The sequence below is a fragment of the Hyaena hyaena genome, unplaced genomic scaffold (genome assembly GCF_003009895.1).
Source record: "Hyaena hyaena isolate Hyena2069 unplaced genomic scaffold, ASM300989v1 scaffold_693, whole genome shotgun sequence".
NCBI classification, from domain to species: Eukaryota; Metazoa; Chordata; class Mammalia; order Carnivora; family Hyaenidae; genus Hyaena; species Hyaena hyaena.
In genome coordinates this window covers 606,907-623,201 of record NW_024081321.1, presented here as the reverse complement: position 1 = coordinate 623,201, position 16,295 = coordinate 606,907, and the positions used below count along the sequence as shown (strand labels likewise).

General features: G+C 42.4%; 1 protein-coding gene across 2 annotated transcripts in view; it reads right to left on the bottom strand.

Moving 5' to 3' along the window:
- The window catches only part of MBNL2 (muscleblind like splicing regulator 2), a 139,586-nt gene that overhangs the window by 40,451 nt on the left and 82,840 nt on the right, over positions 1–16,295 (bottom strand). For both annotated transcript variants that reach the window (XM_039217423.1, XM_039217422.1), the window contains exons 3-5: positions 14,403–14,567; positions 3,575–3,775; positions 600–863 (exon numbers count right to left, since the gene is read on the bottom strand). In XM_039217423.1, coding sequence (XP_039073354.1) covers positions 600–863; positions 3,575–3,775; positions 14,403–14,567 — 630 coding nt within the window. The remainder of the gene's footprint in view (positions 1–599; positions 864–3,574; positions 3,776–14,402; positions 14,568–16,295) is intronic.

The window sequence follows — 16,295 nt, the reverse complement described above, 5'->3', positions numbered from 1 at the left end:
GGTCTCTAAGGACAGTACAGTGACTCAGGGACTCCAGGCTGTGTTACGGCCCCCACCCCCACTCCTTTCTAAAGCACCAGTCAGCGCATTTTCATCTGTTTCGTGACTCGATGCTCTGCACACAATTGCATTTGTGGGGGGCGGGGCTTGAAGGGGGGAGGGAATCAGGGGTAGGAAGAGCCTGGTCACCTGTTGCCAGCCTCCCGGCTCCGGGTCCGGCTCAGCAGGGCTCAGCTCTACTCGCCTCGGCTAAGGCTAAGCTCTGGTGGCCACCGGCCGCGGAGCCCGTTCCGGGGAGGGGCCGCGGCCGGCGCAGGCCAGACTCGCAGCAGGACTGGCCGCGGGCGGACGCCTCGAGGGGTTCCCTGCGCCTGAGGGATTTACTTATTGTGCTGGAGAAGGGAAGGAGGGGGAAACAAAACAAAACAAAACAAAACAAAACGGGGGGGAACCACAACAGAACTTAGGCAGCGGAGCAGCAGGAGTAGCAGCCTTCCCTAGGTCCCGATCGTTCGGGAGAGCGTCTGAACCCCGCGGGGGCTCCCGGGCCCGCGCGCTCCCGGGCGGAGGAAGGTGCGCGGCGCGCGCGCCCCACTTACCATGACTGTGGCCGCGGCCGCGGCTGCCTGGGCGGCCACCGCCGCTTGGTTGGCTTGGTGCTGCGCAGCTTTGATTTTGGCCTGCAAGTGTGCAGGAGGGTGAAAATATTTGCATTTCTCCCTCATGCAACGCCCCTTTATGTAATCCATACAAACGGTTACGGTGTTGTCGTTTGTGTCGATCATGGTGCTGTCTGCGGGGTGTGCAAAGCGGCAGTCGGTCTCTCCCCGGGCACAGTTTCCTCGCTGGAACTCCCTGCATACCTAGGACACAGGGGAGAGAAGCAGACGATGCAGAAGAAAGGCTGATGGCCGCCGGCAACAACTACCTCTGCGAGCGCAGCCATCATTTAGGTTAATGCGGGGGGGGGGGGGGGGGGGGGATAAATGCTTTTCCTTTCTTTTAATGATGGCTTTCGTGCCATTTCACTAAAAATTTGATTGTGCAGAGCTCAAGTAACCAGAGTCCCTGACAAACTAATTTGGATTTTGTGTCGCCCTCTTTTCTGGGGCGGCACACTGTGTTGAGAAAATGAGTCAAAAATCCTCGGTATTCGCTGAAATGACAAAAATCAGCAAAGCCCCCATTTGTCTCTGGGCTGGTGTATACATCTCTAATAATCAGGATATAATATATGTATTGACTGATATACAGTCTATAATTTGGACATCTCTACGCACATCCAAATCTCTTCCTACTCTGGCAACTCGGTGACGCCATAGGTTTTTTGGCACGGAGGGGTCATTTCATCACAGATCAGGCCACCAGGTCACAGCTGTACAACTCCAGGAGGGATTGGGGGAAATAAGCTTGTTCCCTCCCTGAGGATGGGAAGTGGGTGGGGTGAATCTGAATACTCCTGTTTCCCCCTAGGACTCCCCGGCTCTAAAAAGATAACTTACACTTATAATCATAAGTCAGGGCAATAGTGTCTAAGACGTTGAATCTTGCATTTAAGGTCACTCTACTACTATTTTTGATAGCACAGAAAGAAGATAAAAAAAAATAAAGACAAAAAGGAGAGAAATATGGGAAAAGATAAAGGGAAAGCAATAAGTGGAGGGAAGTAGGAATAGAGTTTGAAGTACTCCTCTGTTGTTGCTGTCGCTTTTTTAGTCCTTAATCCTTAGTTACCCTAAAGTCTTGAGTGACTGGAATGCTCCATCATTTAAGAATTCCGGTGCATCGAGAGTTTACCGTATAAAGAAAGTTTTGTTTAGAATTTAGAGCATATTCTTAATTATGCCCTGGATATCAATAATATTAAATGACACAAATGACCTATAGACATAACTTATATTTATAAGTATCATTAGCAGGACAGAACTACGAGCAAAATTTGGCGTCTCGGCCATCAGTGAGGTTATATGAAGGGTCACTGACGTGACTGTCAAGCTTTGTGAAAGTCAAACTTACTTGGGAAATACAGTTTTGCTGACCAAATCCTGCCAAGAGGATTTGAAGGGGAAACAGATAAGTCACAGGATTGCTCATTGTTTCCTCCTGCTTTGGATATAAGCCAATACTCCGATCTTCAGTTCATAAAATGCTCAACATAAAAATTACTAAGATGTTCCCATCAGTTCTGAGTAAGCCTCCATCCCTAAATGGAATCCTGCAGGCTGAGACCATCAAAGGTGCATGCAGACTAGCCGTCAAGCATTTACCAAGGGTCTCTGTGTGCAGCCGGCTTCGTTCCTGGCTTGAAATGAGCTGCACAAAGGCCTGCTAAAGTCATTGTAAATTATTTTTCTAGGTCTCTGTCTACCAGTCCTGTTGGGGAGGACGATCTGTTCCCAACTTGGCCGATACAATTTGTTTTCTAAACCACACAGTCACGCAGAGGACTGTGGAGTAGGATTCCAGCAGGTGGAGCCCCAAACACTTTTCTAGACCATGAAAGGTCTGCTCTATATTCACAGGGGCCGGCTAGATCAAAACAGCCGTGTTAGGGTCTTTAGTCCTTTCGTTTTGAGATCCATATGCTCCAGATTGAAGTGAGATCAGGCAGCAACATTTTATTGCCCTCAAGATTTATTGCGTAAATACTTAAACAAATGCACAACTGAAAGAACATTCTCCAGTGATCCAACGTAAAGCACTGTGGGCATCCTGACCATACGTACACCACCTAACAACTTGAACCGGTAATGGAATTAAAGGAGCTCTTTAAAAAATCTATCAGAATCTTTACTGCATAACATGCTCTATTAAATATCATGGGACGCAGTAGCTAAGATAAATCCTCTAACTCTGATTAAAGAGAAATTTTACCCAGTAAGTGTTGGCTTGACTCATGACTTAAGAATTATGTTCTATAATTTTATGAACCTGTTTTCTTGACCTTTATAGAACACTTGAACTTAAGTTAAACAAAATATCTCAGTCAATAACTTAATACGCCCAGCTTCCAGTTCCCCTGTTTACCAACAGTACAACCAGGGCTATATTCCGGAACATTCCAACATAACCATACTAGCTCTTATAATATTGAAATGTGATCATACCAAGTGGTCAAGAGTCATAGTGCCTTTTACCCCTACCTCTGTGTCCAGGTGTCCCCAATGCCCTGCCTGCTGGGCTTCTGACTTGCCCATTCTCAGACCTTTCCAGAAGCCATCAAAGGTTAATTCCTGGCCCAGCTGGAGGCCTTCAGGAGTCATCTCTATGGCCTACACAGTGACTGAGTCAGTGTTCCACTGGTTGTTAAATATTTTGCCCCTGAACACACATTCCAAACAGTTGAATTTTGTTTGCACTAAATTAATTCTCTCCCTACAGACTAATTTCCTTTATACTTTGCCTTAAATTGAAACCACAGAATTACGAATGCATGGCTTTTAGATGAATGTGTGTATGTGTGTGCGCGCATGGCTGTTTCGCAAGACTGAATTAATATCTTATAAGCATTCACTTACACAGAAGTGCACTTCTACCCCAGATGCATCTCAGACCACAAATAGAATTGAAGTACCTCCAGTTTGTCAGTCCTGAGAAGTTTCTGAGTTGCAGTTGAGCCCGGGACAGTGACGGGTGGACTTCCGGGAACAATAACAGGTGTGGTGGGTAGAATTTCCGTTGGGACTAACCCAACTCCAGGGGTTACAGGTGCTAAGTAAGGAGCAAAGCTAATCGCCGTATTTGTCCCTATTGCGGGACCCACAGGAAAAGTGGGCTGTTAAAGGAAGACAACACAGGACAAAGATTTCTTTAGAATAAGACTATAAAAAATCACCAGCAAGTGTCATTTGCACAAAACTTACTCACCATACACAAGACCCTCTGTGTTACTTGCATAAATCGATGCTGGCCTGTGAAAGTTCATTAGATTGCCTGTTTTGTTTTGCTTAAAAAAATAAAATTCATGTATATCCTCTCTTCCTAAGACCATACAAAAACATGCGAGAATGTTATAGAAACCTAATCACAGGAATGGATTAAATTTTCATTCCTATGAAAGTTTTCTCAAGAAAAAACAGTACTTCTAACTGTAATTGCCCATCATTCCAAGAACTGAATGTTGTAACAGTTATAGGGGGTAAAACCTATGGAATACTGACTCCTAATCTGTGATTTCTCCTCTATGGATCTCAAAAAGGAGAGGAAGAAGGAAAAACCTTGATGAGAGCCTGATTTCCAAGTTGATCGAGTTCATACATTCCCAAAAAGCAGGAATAATTTGGGACTGTATTTGCTCTGATGAAGCATCATGCTCTGCTATTCCGTTACTAGCATATATGTACCCAGTGTTCATATGTAGCTTTCACATGGACCCGCTCTTTCTCGGTCCAGTTAAACCGTGTCTAGATCTAACCTTCGCTGCCTAAAAGGCTGGATGAGAGCATGAACTTTTTAACTGGCCAATTTTTCAGCTGGCCACTAAAAGTCGGTTTGGTTTCCTAGGTCAAAATCAATGGCATTGATAGTGATAAAGGCATACGTACTTCATTTAAACTCCTCTGTCACTACACTCCTTGCCCTGAGGTAAGAAAGATATATGCTAGTGGGCTGATGGGATAATTATTTTTAAAAAGCTCCACCTAAAAGTATGCTTTTCAGAAAGGAAATAATACAAGAGAACAATAAACTTTGCTTCACTTTTCTAGAACCAATGTTAAACGTGTAGGACACCAAAGATATTTCTTAGAATACATTTTACACCAAATTGTACCTGAATGCTTTTTATTGGTTGGTTGGCTTTTTAGCTAGTGGGTGACTTTCACCTTCTTTATTTTTAGGACCAGTTTGCAGATATTTGCAATCACGTGTTAATGCAATTTTCTAATAACCAAACCATGCTCTTGGCCATTGGCGATGTCACGCTACTCCTCTATTTATATATTGTAAGATTCTTCTTTTCTATTTGTGGCTCTGAATGAATTGTTGAACATATGGGAAAAATAACATCTATGTTTATTATTAAACAAATTTTTTGTTGACAGCAATAACGGAAAAAATATCTCTTATGAATGCTCATGTTAGAAAACAGTGAATTATTGATAGTTTGTGCAAGGAGTTCTCGGAGGGCCTGCAGGTCTTTAGTGAAGTGGCTGGGGGCTGCAGGAGGTGATTCTAATGGCCTGTGAGCGCGGTTAGAGCCCTCCCACAAGGAGCTCTCAGATCTTTATGGCTCAGACATCAAATTCACTTTGGGATAGAGCTGCAACATGAGGTCTCAACATGGGAAAGAGATGGCAGTTAGGATTTTTTTTTCTCCAAAATTTTATATGTGTATGTTTTCCATTTTCAACCCATTGAGCCATAATTACAGAACGTTGCGGTTTTTCAGAAACTATAGCTTTTATGGGTTAGGACTATTGACAAAAAGCCAAGTGATTTAAATGGTATGACCAGCTAATGTTAGAATTAAAAACAAAAATCAACTCTGAAAGGTCGTAAATCACAACAGATCAGTGATTCAAAGAACTAGCTAAATCAGAAATGGCTGTGGGGAATGTCATAAATAGAGATATCGCCAGACTCAATAGGTCTAGGCAGGGGCCTTGAAATTTGCATTTTAAAAAACTTACTATGTGATCTGATATGTGGCCCAGTTTGGAGACCACTGTCATAGATGGAGAGTGAAAATAGGTATTAAAACATTTGACTGGGGCGCCTTGGTAGCTCAGCTGGTTAAGCATCTGACTTCGGCTCAGGTCATGATTTCATGGTTCGTGGGTTCGAGCCCCGCATGGGGCTCTGTGCTGACAGCTCAGAGTCTGGAGCCTGCTTCAGATTCTGTGTCTCCCTCTCTCTCTGCCCTTCCCCTGCTCACGCTGTCTCTCTCTCTCAGAAATAAATAAAACATTAAAAAAAAAAAGAAAACACTTGACTGAATGTGTAATTTAACACAGAGACCAATGATCAAAGTAAACATTTAGAGAAAAGAGCCCTCCCCCACACGCCCGATTTTTCTTTTCTGCAGTAGCAAATTCCCAACCCTCCCTCTTGAGGGTCATTTGAAGCCAGGTCAGTGTGGTGACATAAATACAGGTTGTACCTTGGCTGTTGGTGGGATGTCAGAACCTCAAGACTCATTTCCTGAAACCCTTTTGGATATCAATAAATCTATCCACATCAAAAAATTTTTACTTTTAAAAATGTAAATTACTTGTTCATCTAATTTAATGGTCTCAAATGAATGCTGCAGGGGAGCCTGGGTGGGTCAGTCAGTTAAGCGTCCGACTTCGGCTCAGGTCATGATCTCACGGTTATGGGTTTGAGCCCTGTGTCAGGCTGTGTTGACCACTCAGAGTCTAGAGCCTGCTTGGGATTCTGTGTCTCCCTCTCTCTCTGCCCCTCCCCTGCTCATGCTGTGTCTGTCTGTCTGTCTCTTTCAAAAATAAATATTAAAAAATAAATTTAAAATGAACGTTGCAGTTTGCTTTACTGATGATAGCTGTAACATAACTCAGAGAGAGTATTATTTCAAAAGAAAAACACACATTTTAGACCGAGAGTGATCTGAATTCAAATCTAGAGCTCTCTGCCAGTTAACTTTTATCCTAGCAGTGAATTAACCTCTCTGAGCTTTAGTTTTCTCAAGGAAGTAAAACCAGTTAACTTGAAAAGTTGCACTGAACAAAGCATTATTTCTCCCCCACTTCCCATGGTCAGAACTCAGTAAATAGCAGCTATCCCTGGCAGTGTAAAAATCAGTATTATTAAAGTTTTCCCCCTAAAATCATCCATTGATTCTACAACAGGAATATAATCAGCATGGCAGTATAATAATAGAGGTATAAACTCTTACTTAATGATAGCAAATGTCTTCTTTTTGAAATGCGGGCTGGGAAAAATACCTATTTTCTTTCATGTGAAGCTGACAGTTAAAAGTTGATAGGCCTTATGAAGATAGATTCAATTAGATATATTCTCTTTTTTTTAAATCCTGTTTTTCTTTGAAGGTGATTAGTACAAAATAGTTACGGTAATTCTCAGAGATGGGCACTCCATTATTACTATTGCGGACAGTGCCACCTTGCATGTACATAGGATTCAGGGTTTCCAAAGCACTCACACACACACACTGTCTTCTTTAACCTTCTCATTATCCGTGAGGAGCAAGTGTGGTATCAGTCGGTGGAAGCGGGTCAGAGTATAGACTCAATGGATTACCCAAGGTCAATGCTGTTGAGACAAAGCGCTCAGGACTCCTGACTCCCAGGCTGGTGCTATTTCCATTCTTCTGCACTCCCTAGACTTTTTTTTTTTTTTCTTTTTTGGTAATTTCTTAAAACAGAAAAGGGGGAGAACCTCCCCCCACCCCCAGGCTGCTCTGATGTGTTTGAGTGCAAAGCCAGAGCCCCCCAGGCGGCCAGCGCCTTCCCCAGGCGGGAGGGGCGAGGCTGCTCTGAACAGCGAGTCAGTGCCGCTGCCCGGGAAAAGTGGAGCTCAGATCCTGGATTCAAAGGCAACTCCCCGGGTAGAGTCCAGGCTGACACCTCGGCCTCGCGTCTGAATTCAGTGCTCGGCTGGCTGGGGAAAGACCGCGGCGGCACCTACGGAAGGTTCGGGGCCACACGCCACCCGGGGCCCCGTGCTCGGTGCAGACAGGCCGCTGCCAGGCTGTCGGGGCTCCGCTTGGTCCCTGGCATCTCTCAACCGGCTGCAGCCAGACAGGCCCAGGGACAAGCGGTCCGGAGCCTTGTGGGGGCAAATGGCTCCTGAAGTGCTGGCCTCGCTGTTTCCATCCTCTGTTCTCTACTCCACGCTCCTGTGTTTCTCTCCTCAGCTTCACATGCCAATCTTCATGCTCGGTGCACTATACCAGTAGACCCAGGTTCAAAGATCTCTCTCTCTCTCTCTCTCTCTCTCTCTCTCTCTCTCACACACACACACACACACACACAGTCAGCATGCGTTCTTTGATATTTCTTTTTAATGTTTTTTATTTATTTCTGAGAGAGAGAGACACCGTGAGCAGGGGAGGGTCAGAGAGAGAGGGAGACACAGAATCTGAAACAGTCTCCAGGCTCTGAGCTAGCTGTCTGCACAGAGCCCAACACGGGGCTCGAACCCACAAACCGTGAGATCATGACCTGAGCTGAAGTCGGCCGCCCAACCGACTCAGCCACCCAGGCGCCCCGGTCTTTGATATTTTGTAGTGGCGAGGAAGGATCAGTGCTGAGCAGTAATGACTAAGTGGCCTGGGGTATTTTATGGTTCTAAAATTTAGTCAATTGACTTTTGAAAACAGGATCGTGAGAGTTCATACATTTAGAAAGCTTTCACTTCAAAGGGTAGGTATTTGGCACTCAAACTGAAAGGCTTAAAACATGGCATCCCTTAAGCCTCATCTCTTTACTTCCAGAAGCATCTCTGGAGGGCAGAATACTCAATGCAAGACCTCATCCCCAAGGACGGGGTTGTATAGACTTTTAAATCTCTATCCTACTAAGGGCTCCCTCCCCCACCCCACTTCTTTTTCCTTCTTTTCTAAAAACTGAGGTAATCCTGACATACAACATTCTATTAGTTTTAGGTGTACAACGTAATGATTCGATATTTGTATATACTGTGAAATGATCACCACGGTAAGTCGTTAACATCCATCATCATATGTAGGCACAGAATTCTTTCCTTGTGATGAGAACATTTAAGATTTACTCTCTTAGCAACTTTCAACTATGTAATACAGTATTCTGATCTGTAGTCCCCATACTGAATATTACATCTCCACAAATTGCTTTCTTTTTTAATAACTGGGAGTTTGTACTTTTGACCCCCTTTACCCATTTGGCCAGCTCCTTTCCTCTGCCTCTGGCAACCACCAATCTGTCTATCTGTATCTATGACCTTGGTGGTTTGGGTTTTTTCGTTGTTGTGTTGTTTTTAAAGACTCTATGTACAAGTGAGATCATATAGTATTTCTTTTCTCTGTGACTTATTTCACTTAATATAATGCCCTCATGGTCCACTCACGTTGTTGCAAATGGCAAAATCTCATTCTTTTTTATGCCTGAATGATATTTCATTGTTTATATATATCACATTTTTATTATCCATTCACCTGCTGATGGACACGTGGGTTGCTTCCATATCTTGGCTGCAATGAACGGAGGCGTGCAGATATCTTTTCAAGTTGGTGTTTCTATTCTCTCTGGATAAACACTCAGAAGTGGAATTGATGGACCATATGGTAATTCTATTTTTTAAATTTATGAGGATCCTCCATACTGCTTTCCATAGTGGAAACGGCTGTACCATTTTACATTCCCAGTGCAATGCATTTCCTTTTCTCCACATCCTGGCCAAACTTGGTACCTCTTGTCTTTTTGATAACACCATTCTAATAGACATGAGGTCATATAGTGTTGTTATTTGTAATTCTCTGATAATTAGTGATATTGAGCATCTTTCCATGTACCTGTTGGCCACCTGCATATCTTCTTTAGAAAAATGTCTATTCAGATCTTCTGCCCATTTTTTAAATGAGCACAGGATTTTGTTTGTCTGTTTGATATTGTGTTCTAGGAGTTCTTTATACGTTTTGGATATTAACCCTTTATTGGATCTCTGATTTGCAAATATTTTTTTCCCATTCCATGGGTTGCCTTTTCATTCTGTGGCTGGTTTCTTTTACTGTGCAGAAGCTTTTTAGTTTGAAAAAGTTTAGCATTTTAGTTTGAAAAAGTATAGCTTTTTAGTCCCACTTGTTTATTTTTCTTTTTGTTGTCTTTTTGTTATCAAGTCAAGAAAATCATCATCAAGACTGATGTCACCACCTATATTTTCTTTTAGGAAAAGATTTTAATGGTTTCAGACTTTACACTCAGGTCTTTAATACACTTTCAGCTAATTTCTGTGTATGGTGTAAGATAGTGGTCCAGTTTCATTCTTTTGCATATGGCTGTCCAGTTTTCCCAACACCGTTTATTGAAGAGACTTTTCCCATTGTATATTCTTGGCTCCTTTATTGCAAATTAGTTGACCTTATATGAGTGAGTCCACTTCTGGGCTCTCTATTCTGTTATGTTGATCTATGAGTCTGTTTTTATGCCAACACTATACAGTTTTGATTACTATAGCTTTGTGATAGAGTTTGAAATAAGAGATCATGATGCCTCCAGTTTTGTTCTTCTTTCTCAAGATTTCTTTCACTCTTCAGGGGTTTTGGCTCCATATACATTTTAGGAGTATTTGTTCTAGTTCTGTGAAAAATGCCATTGGAATTTTGATAGGGATTACTTGAATCTATAGATCCCTTTGGGTAGAATGGACATTTTAACAATATTACTTCCTCCAATCCATGAGCATGGGATATCTTCCTACTTATTTGTGCCTTTTTCGATTTCCTTCATCAATATCTTATAATTTTCAGTGTACAGGTCTTTTATCTTCTTGGTTAAATCTATTTCTGGGTACTTTATTCTTTCTGATGCAGTCAGAAATGAGACATTTTTCTTTCTGATAGTTCATTATTAGAGTATAGAAAGATGACAGATTTCTGTGTATTGATTTTGTATCCTACAATACTAGTGAACTCGTGTATTAGTTCCAACCACCCACTTTTTTATCTTGAGTGTACATATGAAGGTTGTGTGTTGGGGGAGGTGCAGCATGTGAGGAAGGAAAGGAAAAGAAGAATTACTCCTATTAGGAATTGGGGAGAGAAAAACTGTCAGGACAAAAAACTTAGGGGAACTTTATAAATACAGTAAATTTGAGACATAAGAGGAAAGAATGGTTTGTGTTTTCATTCGGTAAGTATTTGATGGTATAAACATTGTACCAGGACACTGTGTGCACATTTACTGAACTTAAAACCTAATAGGAAAGAACAAATAAAATTACAATTTGTTTTTATGGATAAGCAGAAATGAGAAGGCCTTACTCATAGTGATGGAGATTGGTGGTCAGTTGCAGAGGATAGATTTGGAGTCCTTATGCATCAGATGAAGCTAACATGTGAAGAGCGGCAGGACAGATACTTCCAGCAAGATCAAAGGCCATGAGGCAAGAAAGAGCATTGTGTCTGCACAGAACTGAAAGTTCGGTTTCAGTGAACACAGAAAGAGTGGCCCATGATGGGCTGGTGAGCTGATGGGGACCAGACCACAAATGACATTATAGATCATAGTCATGGTTACATGTTTGGCCTTGTCTCTAATGAAATGGGAAGGCACTGCAGGATTCTAAGTAAGGGAGTGGTATGATGCATTTATGTGTTAAAAATATTCCTCTGGTTGCTGTATGGAGAATACACTGGAATAAAGCAAGAATGGAAATTGAGAGATTAGAAAGGAAATGCTTCTAGGGTATTTTGACTGAGAGATTGATGGTGGCTCAGACGGGAGTTTGGGGAGTTCGAGAATGGAACAGACTTGAAAGCAGATATGACAGGACTTGCTGATGAACTGGATGGAAGAGAATCTGCTTGATTTTGGTTTTGAAGCTGCCGGTTGCATTTACTGAACTTAGTCAGATAAAGAATTTGGGCTTGACCATGTCAAGTTCCTGGGAGAAATTTAAAGGTGAAGTCCGGTAGGAAGTTAGATATGTATGCCTGGGGCTCAGAGGAGAGGACTAGAAACATATTTGGGAGTTCACAGCCTGCATGTGACTTACAGCCATAGGAATGGACGTGACCATGAAGGAGAGGGTCAACAGAAGAAATGTCCAGTGCTGAGAACCTCAATGTATAGTAGCTTCAACATACAGCAGAAGAACATAGGGGGCAGCATCTCCAGCCTTTTCCAGAAGATGAATACAGATTAGAGAGGAAGGAGCATTCCACAAAGGAAAGGTAGATTACATATGTTGCATATGGCTAAGGGGTCAAATGAACACAATGAAGGCAAAAATGACCACTGGTTTAGCAATATGGCAGTAACTGGTGAGATAGTCAATAGCTTAGGTCTAGGGTGGCTGGAAGTCAGAGGGAGTGGAAGAAATATCCACAGTTTTTTAGAGAAGTTTAGCTTAGAAGGGAGTGGTACTTGCTACTCTATGTTTATCAGTTTGTTTTAAGCAGTTCCTGCATGTATTAGTTTCTTGTGGCTGGTCTGAGAAATTTCCACAAACTTGGCAACTTTAAAGCAACAAAAATTAGCATTTCATCATTCGGAGGACCAGAAGTCTGGAATCAGTTTCACTGGGCTCCAGTCAAGGCACTGGCATTTCATGCTCCCTATGGAGGCTCCAGGGAAGAATCTACTCCTGTCTCTTCTGTCTTCTGGGGGGCTGTTGGCATTCTTTGCTTTATGGCCTCGTCACTTGTCTCTGCCTCTGTGGACACATGGCTCTTCTCCTTCTCCTCTCCTTTATGTGCCGACTCTCCCTCTGCCTCATTCTCATAAAGATACTTGTGGTTGCATATAACCCGTGAGGACTATCCCATCCAAGATGCTTAACTTAATCACGGTTTCCTTAGAGGTGACATTTACCGGTTCCGCATACCTTTCAGGGTCATCACTTGGCTCACTATACTGGCCGAGATCGCTGATGCATTCCTGAGATTCTGAAGTTATTTGTTTGTAGAGTTGATGATTTTTAGGTTTATCACAGTTTTTATTCTGAGACGTCTTGTGATTTACAAAGCTTCCATTAAAATATTTAAATGTAATATTCCTTTTTCATAGACAAATCATGATTATTAACTTCTAATTAATATTTGAGACAGGACATAAACATACCTTTCAAAAATAATTTCAACTAACAGCTAACTACAGGAATGGGCTTTTCTTAATACCCTGACCACTATTAAGTGGGGTCAATCTTTATGAATTCTAAATAAATAAGAAGTGAATAATTAAAATGAGTGAGGCAGACACTCAATGCAGTGTGACTATGTTGATCTTGGTGGCTCTAAGTTTATTCCTACAGACATTATTTAAGATGAATAACTAAATTATTTTAGCTTGAGGTAATTTAATAAAATAATTTATGTGCGAACATCAATAGAGAACCATAAATTATACATGTGTGCGTGGTTTTAAACAGATCCACTTACATGCCTATATTTGGTGTTAAATGTATACAGAAATCCGTCTATGTTTTCCTTACATTGAGGCTCCCTGCCACTCAGCCTTTGGGATACACTTGTTTGGGATTTTCCCCACGTAGCATTTCTTGTCTCATTCAAAATCATAATTCTCTGTGCCTGAATCTTACTTCGCCCTTCTCCTGCCTCTGTCTACCCCCAAAGGCTGTATCTTATTTATTGAGTCTTCGTGCAACTGGATTTTTTTTTTCACTCTGGGCAAAGCTGGGTCCTGGCTACTTTTGCCACCCGCCACTCTTAAGCAGAAGAACTGCTAACCATCTGCCCAGATCTCCCCTCCTCCGGGGCCTTCCCAGCCTCCCGCCCCCCCCCATTCCCGCAGACACTCAAGAAAGTACATTTCAGCTGTAGCGGTCCTTTTTAACTTAGCAGCTTTCAATAACACAGACTTTTCACACAATAAAGACTAATTTTTAAACAATAGTCTTTTGTGTATGTACTTCTTTTTAAAAAAAGCAAATATCTCTCACTTTACTGGCTTTGTTGTGTGTGGGTTGTTTTTTTTTCCCTTAAATTAGCTTGTTTTTGACAAATAATTCACAGATGTAAATGAAATCCATGGAAGCCAAATGCACTCCTTTCCCCCAGGGCCTCATTCCTAAAACGATTTGCAGACCTTTAAGGAAATACTTTCAAACACTGAAATCAGAGAGAAAATATGACACAACACATATTCAAAGCCTGAACTCCCCGGAGCATTTAAACTTGGGGCCCCGGGCCACCGCACCACACCCTTTGCAGGCCTCGGAGAGGCGGCAGGTGTGGGGCTCCAGGCAGAGCCCATTGCAGAAAAAGCGCCCTGCTCAGAATGTCTGAGCCCCAGTGCCTGACCCACGGCTTATTAGCTGTGTGACATTGGGTAAATCATTCAACTGGTTTCTCCCTTCACTCACCCTTAAAACGATGCCACTGATAGTCTACCTGCTAGATTGCGAACAACCTGTTAGGCATCGAAAACTCCTCTTTACATACATCATCACTGCATAGTCTAAATGAAAACGTAGAACTTCTTCAGCTCTAAGGTTCAAATGTGGAGTTTACCAGTGAGCACGAGTTGGGGGGAGGACACAGATTTCCCAGATACTGCTTACAAATTGTCTTCGCCTACTGTTTCCATACACACTTTTTCCATTTAAATAATTTCAAAAACTCTATTTTCAGCATCCATTTAGCTTCAAAGCTTTTTGCTTTAATTGTAGCCAGAGACAAAGTAGAGGGAGGCCCTTTTAGGTCAATGTGGTGCTGCCCGTACCAACACTTTAATCATCAAGCCCATCATTAGATGCGATGTACTCACCACTGGATGGAGTGGGGTTCCTGGAAACATAAATTGCATCTGCTGGGCCAGCATTGCTGCAGCAGTTTTTTGCTGGATCAAATTGTTCCTCCCATTAATTTCTAGTTGAGTTTTTAAATGTGTTGGAGGATGAAGATACTTGCAGTTTTCTCTTGAACAACGGCCCTGGAAAACGAATGGTTTGGTTTTAGGACTGTTAGCAGTAGCTTTCATCTACTATCAACCATCTCACAATCACTCCGTGTATACAAAGGCAAGAACCCGTTTGAGCGCGCGCACCGATGCTCCCATTGGAACATACAAGGTCTGAATCAGGCATTCGATGATTATCAACCTTGTTCAACCCTGCTCAGCAGAGAAGCTTCCAGAGATTTTTTTTAAATACTGTTGTTCTTTCTAGTGGATTCCAACTCTGACAACAGACTCTAAAGAAACGTGAGTACCAGGAGGAAAGGCAGACCCTTTTCCTAAAAGGCAGTGTGGAAGGCAAGCAGAGGAGCATATTTATTGGGACTTACCAAAAGGAGTCTTCAAACTTGCTCTACATTGGTCTGTGCATGACCAAATATGAATAATTATGTGCTGAAGGTGTGCAGTGGGGACAGTAATATTAATTTCTTGGCTGAAGATATCCATAATTCAAATCATGAAAGAAGAAGCAATGGTTGTATAGGAGTGGACATTTCTTAGTAATAGATGCATTAATGAAATTTCCAGGCACAAACTCAGATAATTACCTGCCGCTAATTTATTTGGTGACCCCACGTCCCTGTCCTGCTCCCATGACAACTGTATCAGATGTAATGTCTGAAACCTGTTTATGGCCAAAGTAACATTTGGATGTTAAAGTTGGCCCAGCGAAAAAAAAAAATAATTGGGTGACAGGTGTGCATAAACCCAGTCTGGGTGAGTAACTGCCAATGCAGTGTTCATACTGAGTTCCCAAGTTCTCAAAATGACCAATCGAGACAATCAGGTTAATGTGTGAATTACGCAATTTCTGGAGAAAGAAGAAAAAACAGCACTAACTGGTATGAGTATTATCATTCCCTAAAGAATTAGTCTATTTGCAACCAAGAAAAGAAATATGGGTTTGTTTACCAGATATAAAAATAATTTTAAACAGCAAGCTTGGTGGATCTGGGGAAACAAATTTGTTTATAGTCATCCGAATCCTAAACATCTGGAGTTCTCCCTCTGTTTCCCACTATTTCGGCTGCACTTTTGGCACTGTTGGCTTCCTTTCCAGTGTGAACCTTCCCTTACTGCCGTGGAGAAGGGCAGATGTCGGTTGTGGGCTCAGTCCTAGCTGTTTGTGCTCATCAGCCAGTGCTGTCCTCAGCCTCTACGATTAGCAGCATTAAGGTCTGTGTCACTGGCTGCGTGTAGGACACAGGCAGGTACTGGGGACATCAGAAGGAATTGGCCACATTTCTGCTAATTAAGTTCTATAACAATGGTTATATGTCAGTGTGTCCCCTTAATCTCAAGTTCGTATTGTGAAATGTGTCTTGCACCTTCCTATGTGAAATCGCCATCTCAGGTCAACTATTGGAAGGTCTATTGTAAACACAGGTAAACTGAAACCACAATGAAAGATAATGTAAATCAAAGCAGTCTAGGAATACCTCTGTTTTTTCTCTCCATCTACTTTTCTTTGCAATGGGTGGGGGGGGGGGGGATGGTTTTTATCCTCACTTTACTTTGCTCTTTGTTTTGTGATGTCCCAGGGTCCCTCCAGCCCTACCAACTCGCTTAAGTTTCTCTGTTTGTTTCTCTTCCTGCCTCCTTGACAATTGCCTGAGTTTCTGTTTGCTAAAACCCAATCTCGAAGAAGCATTCCTATTGGGCCACCTCCTAAAACCCCGGCTTGTGGCCTGTCTCTGGATTGGC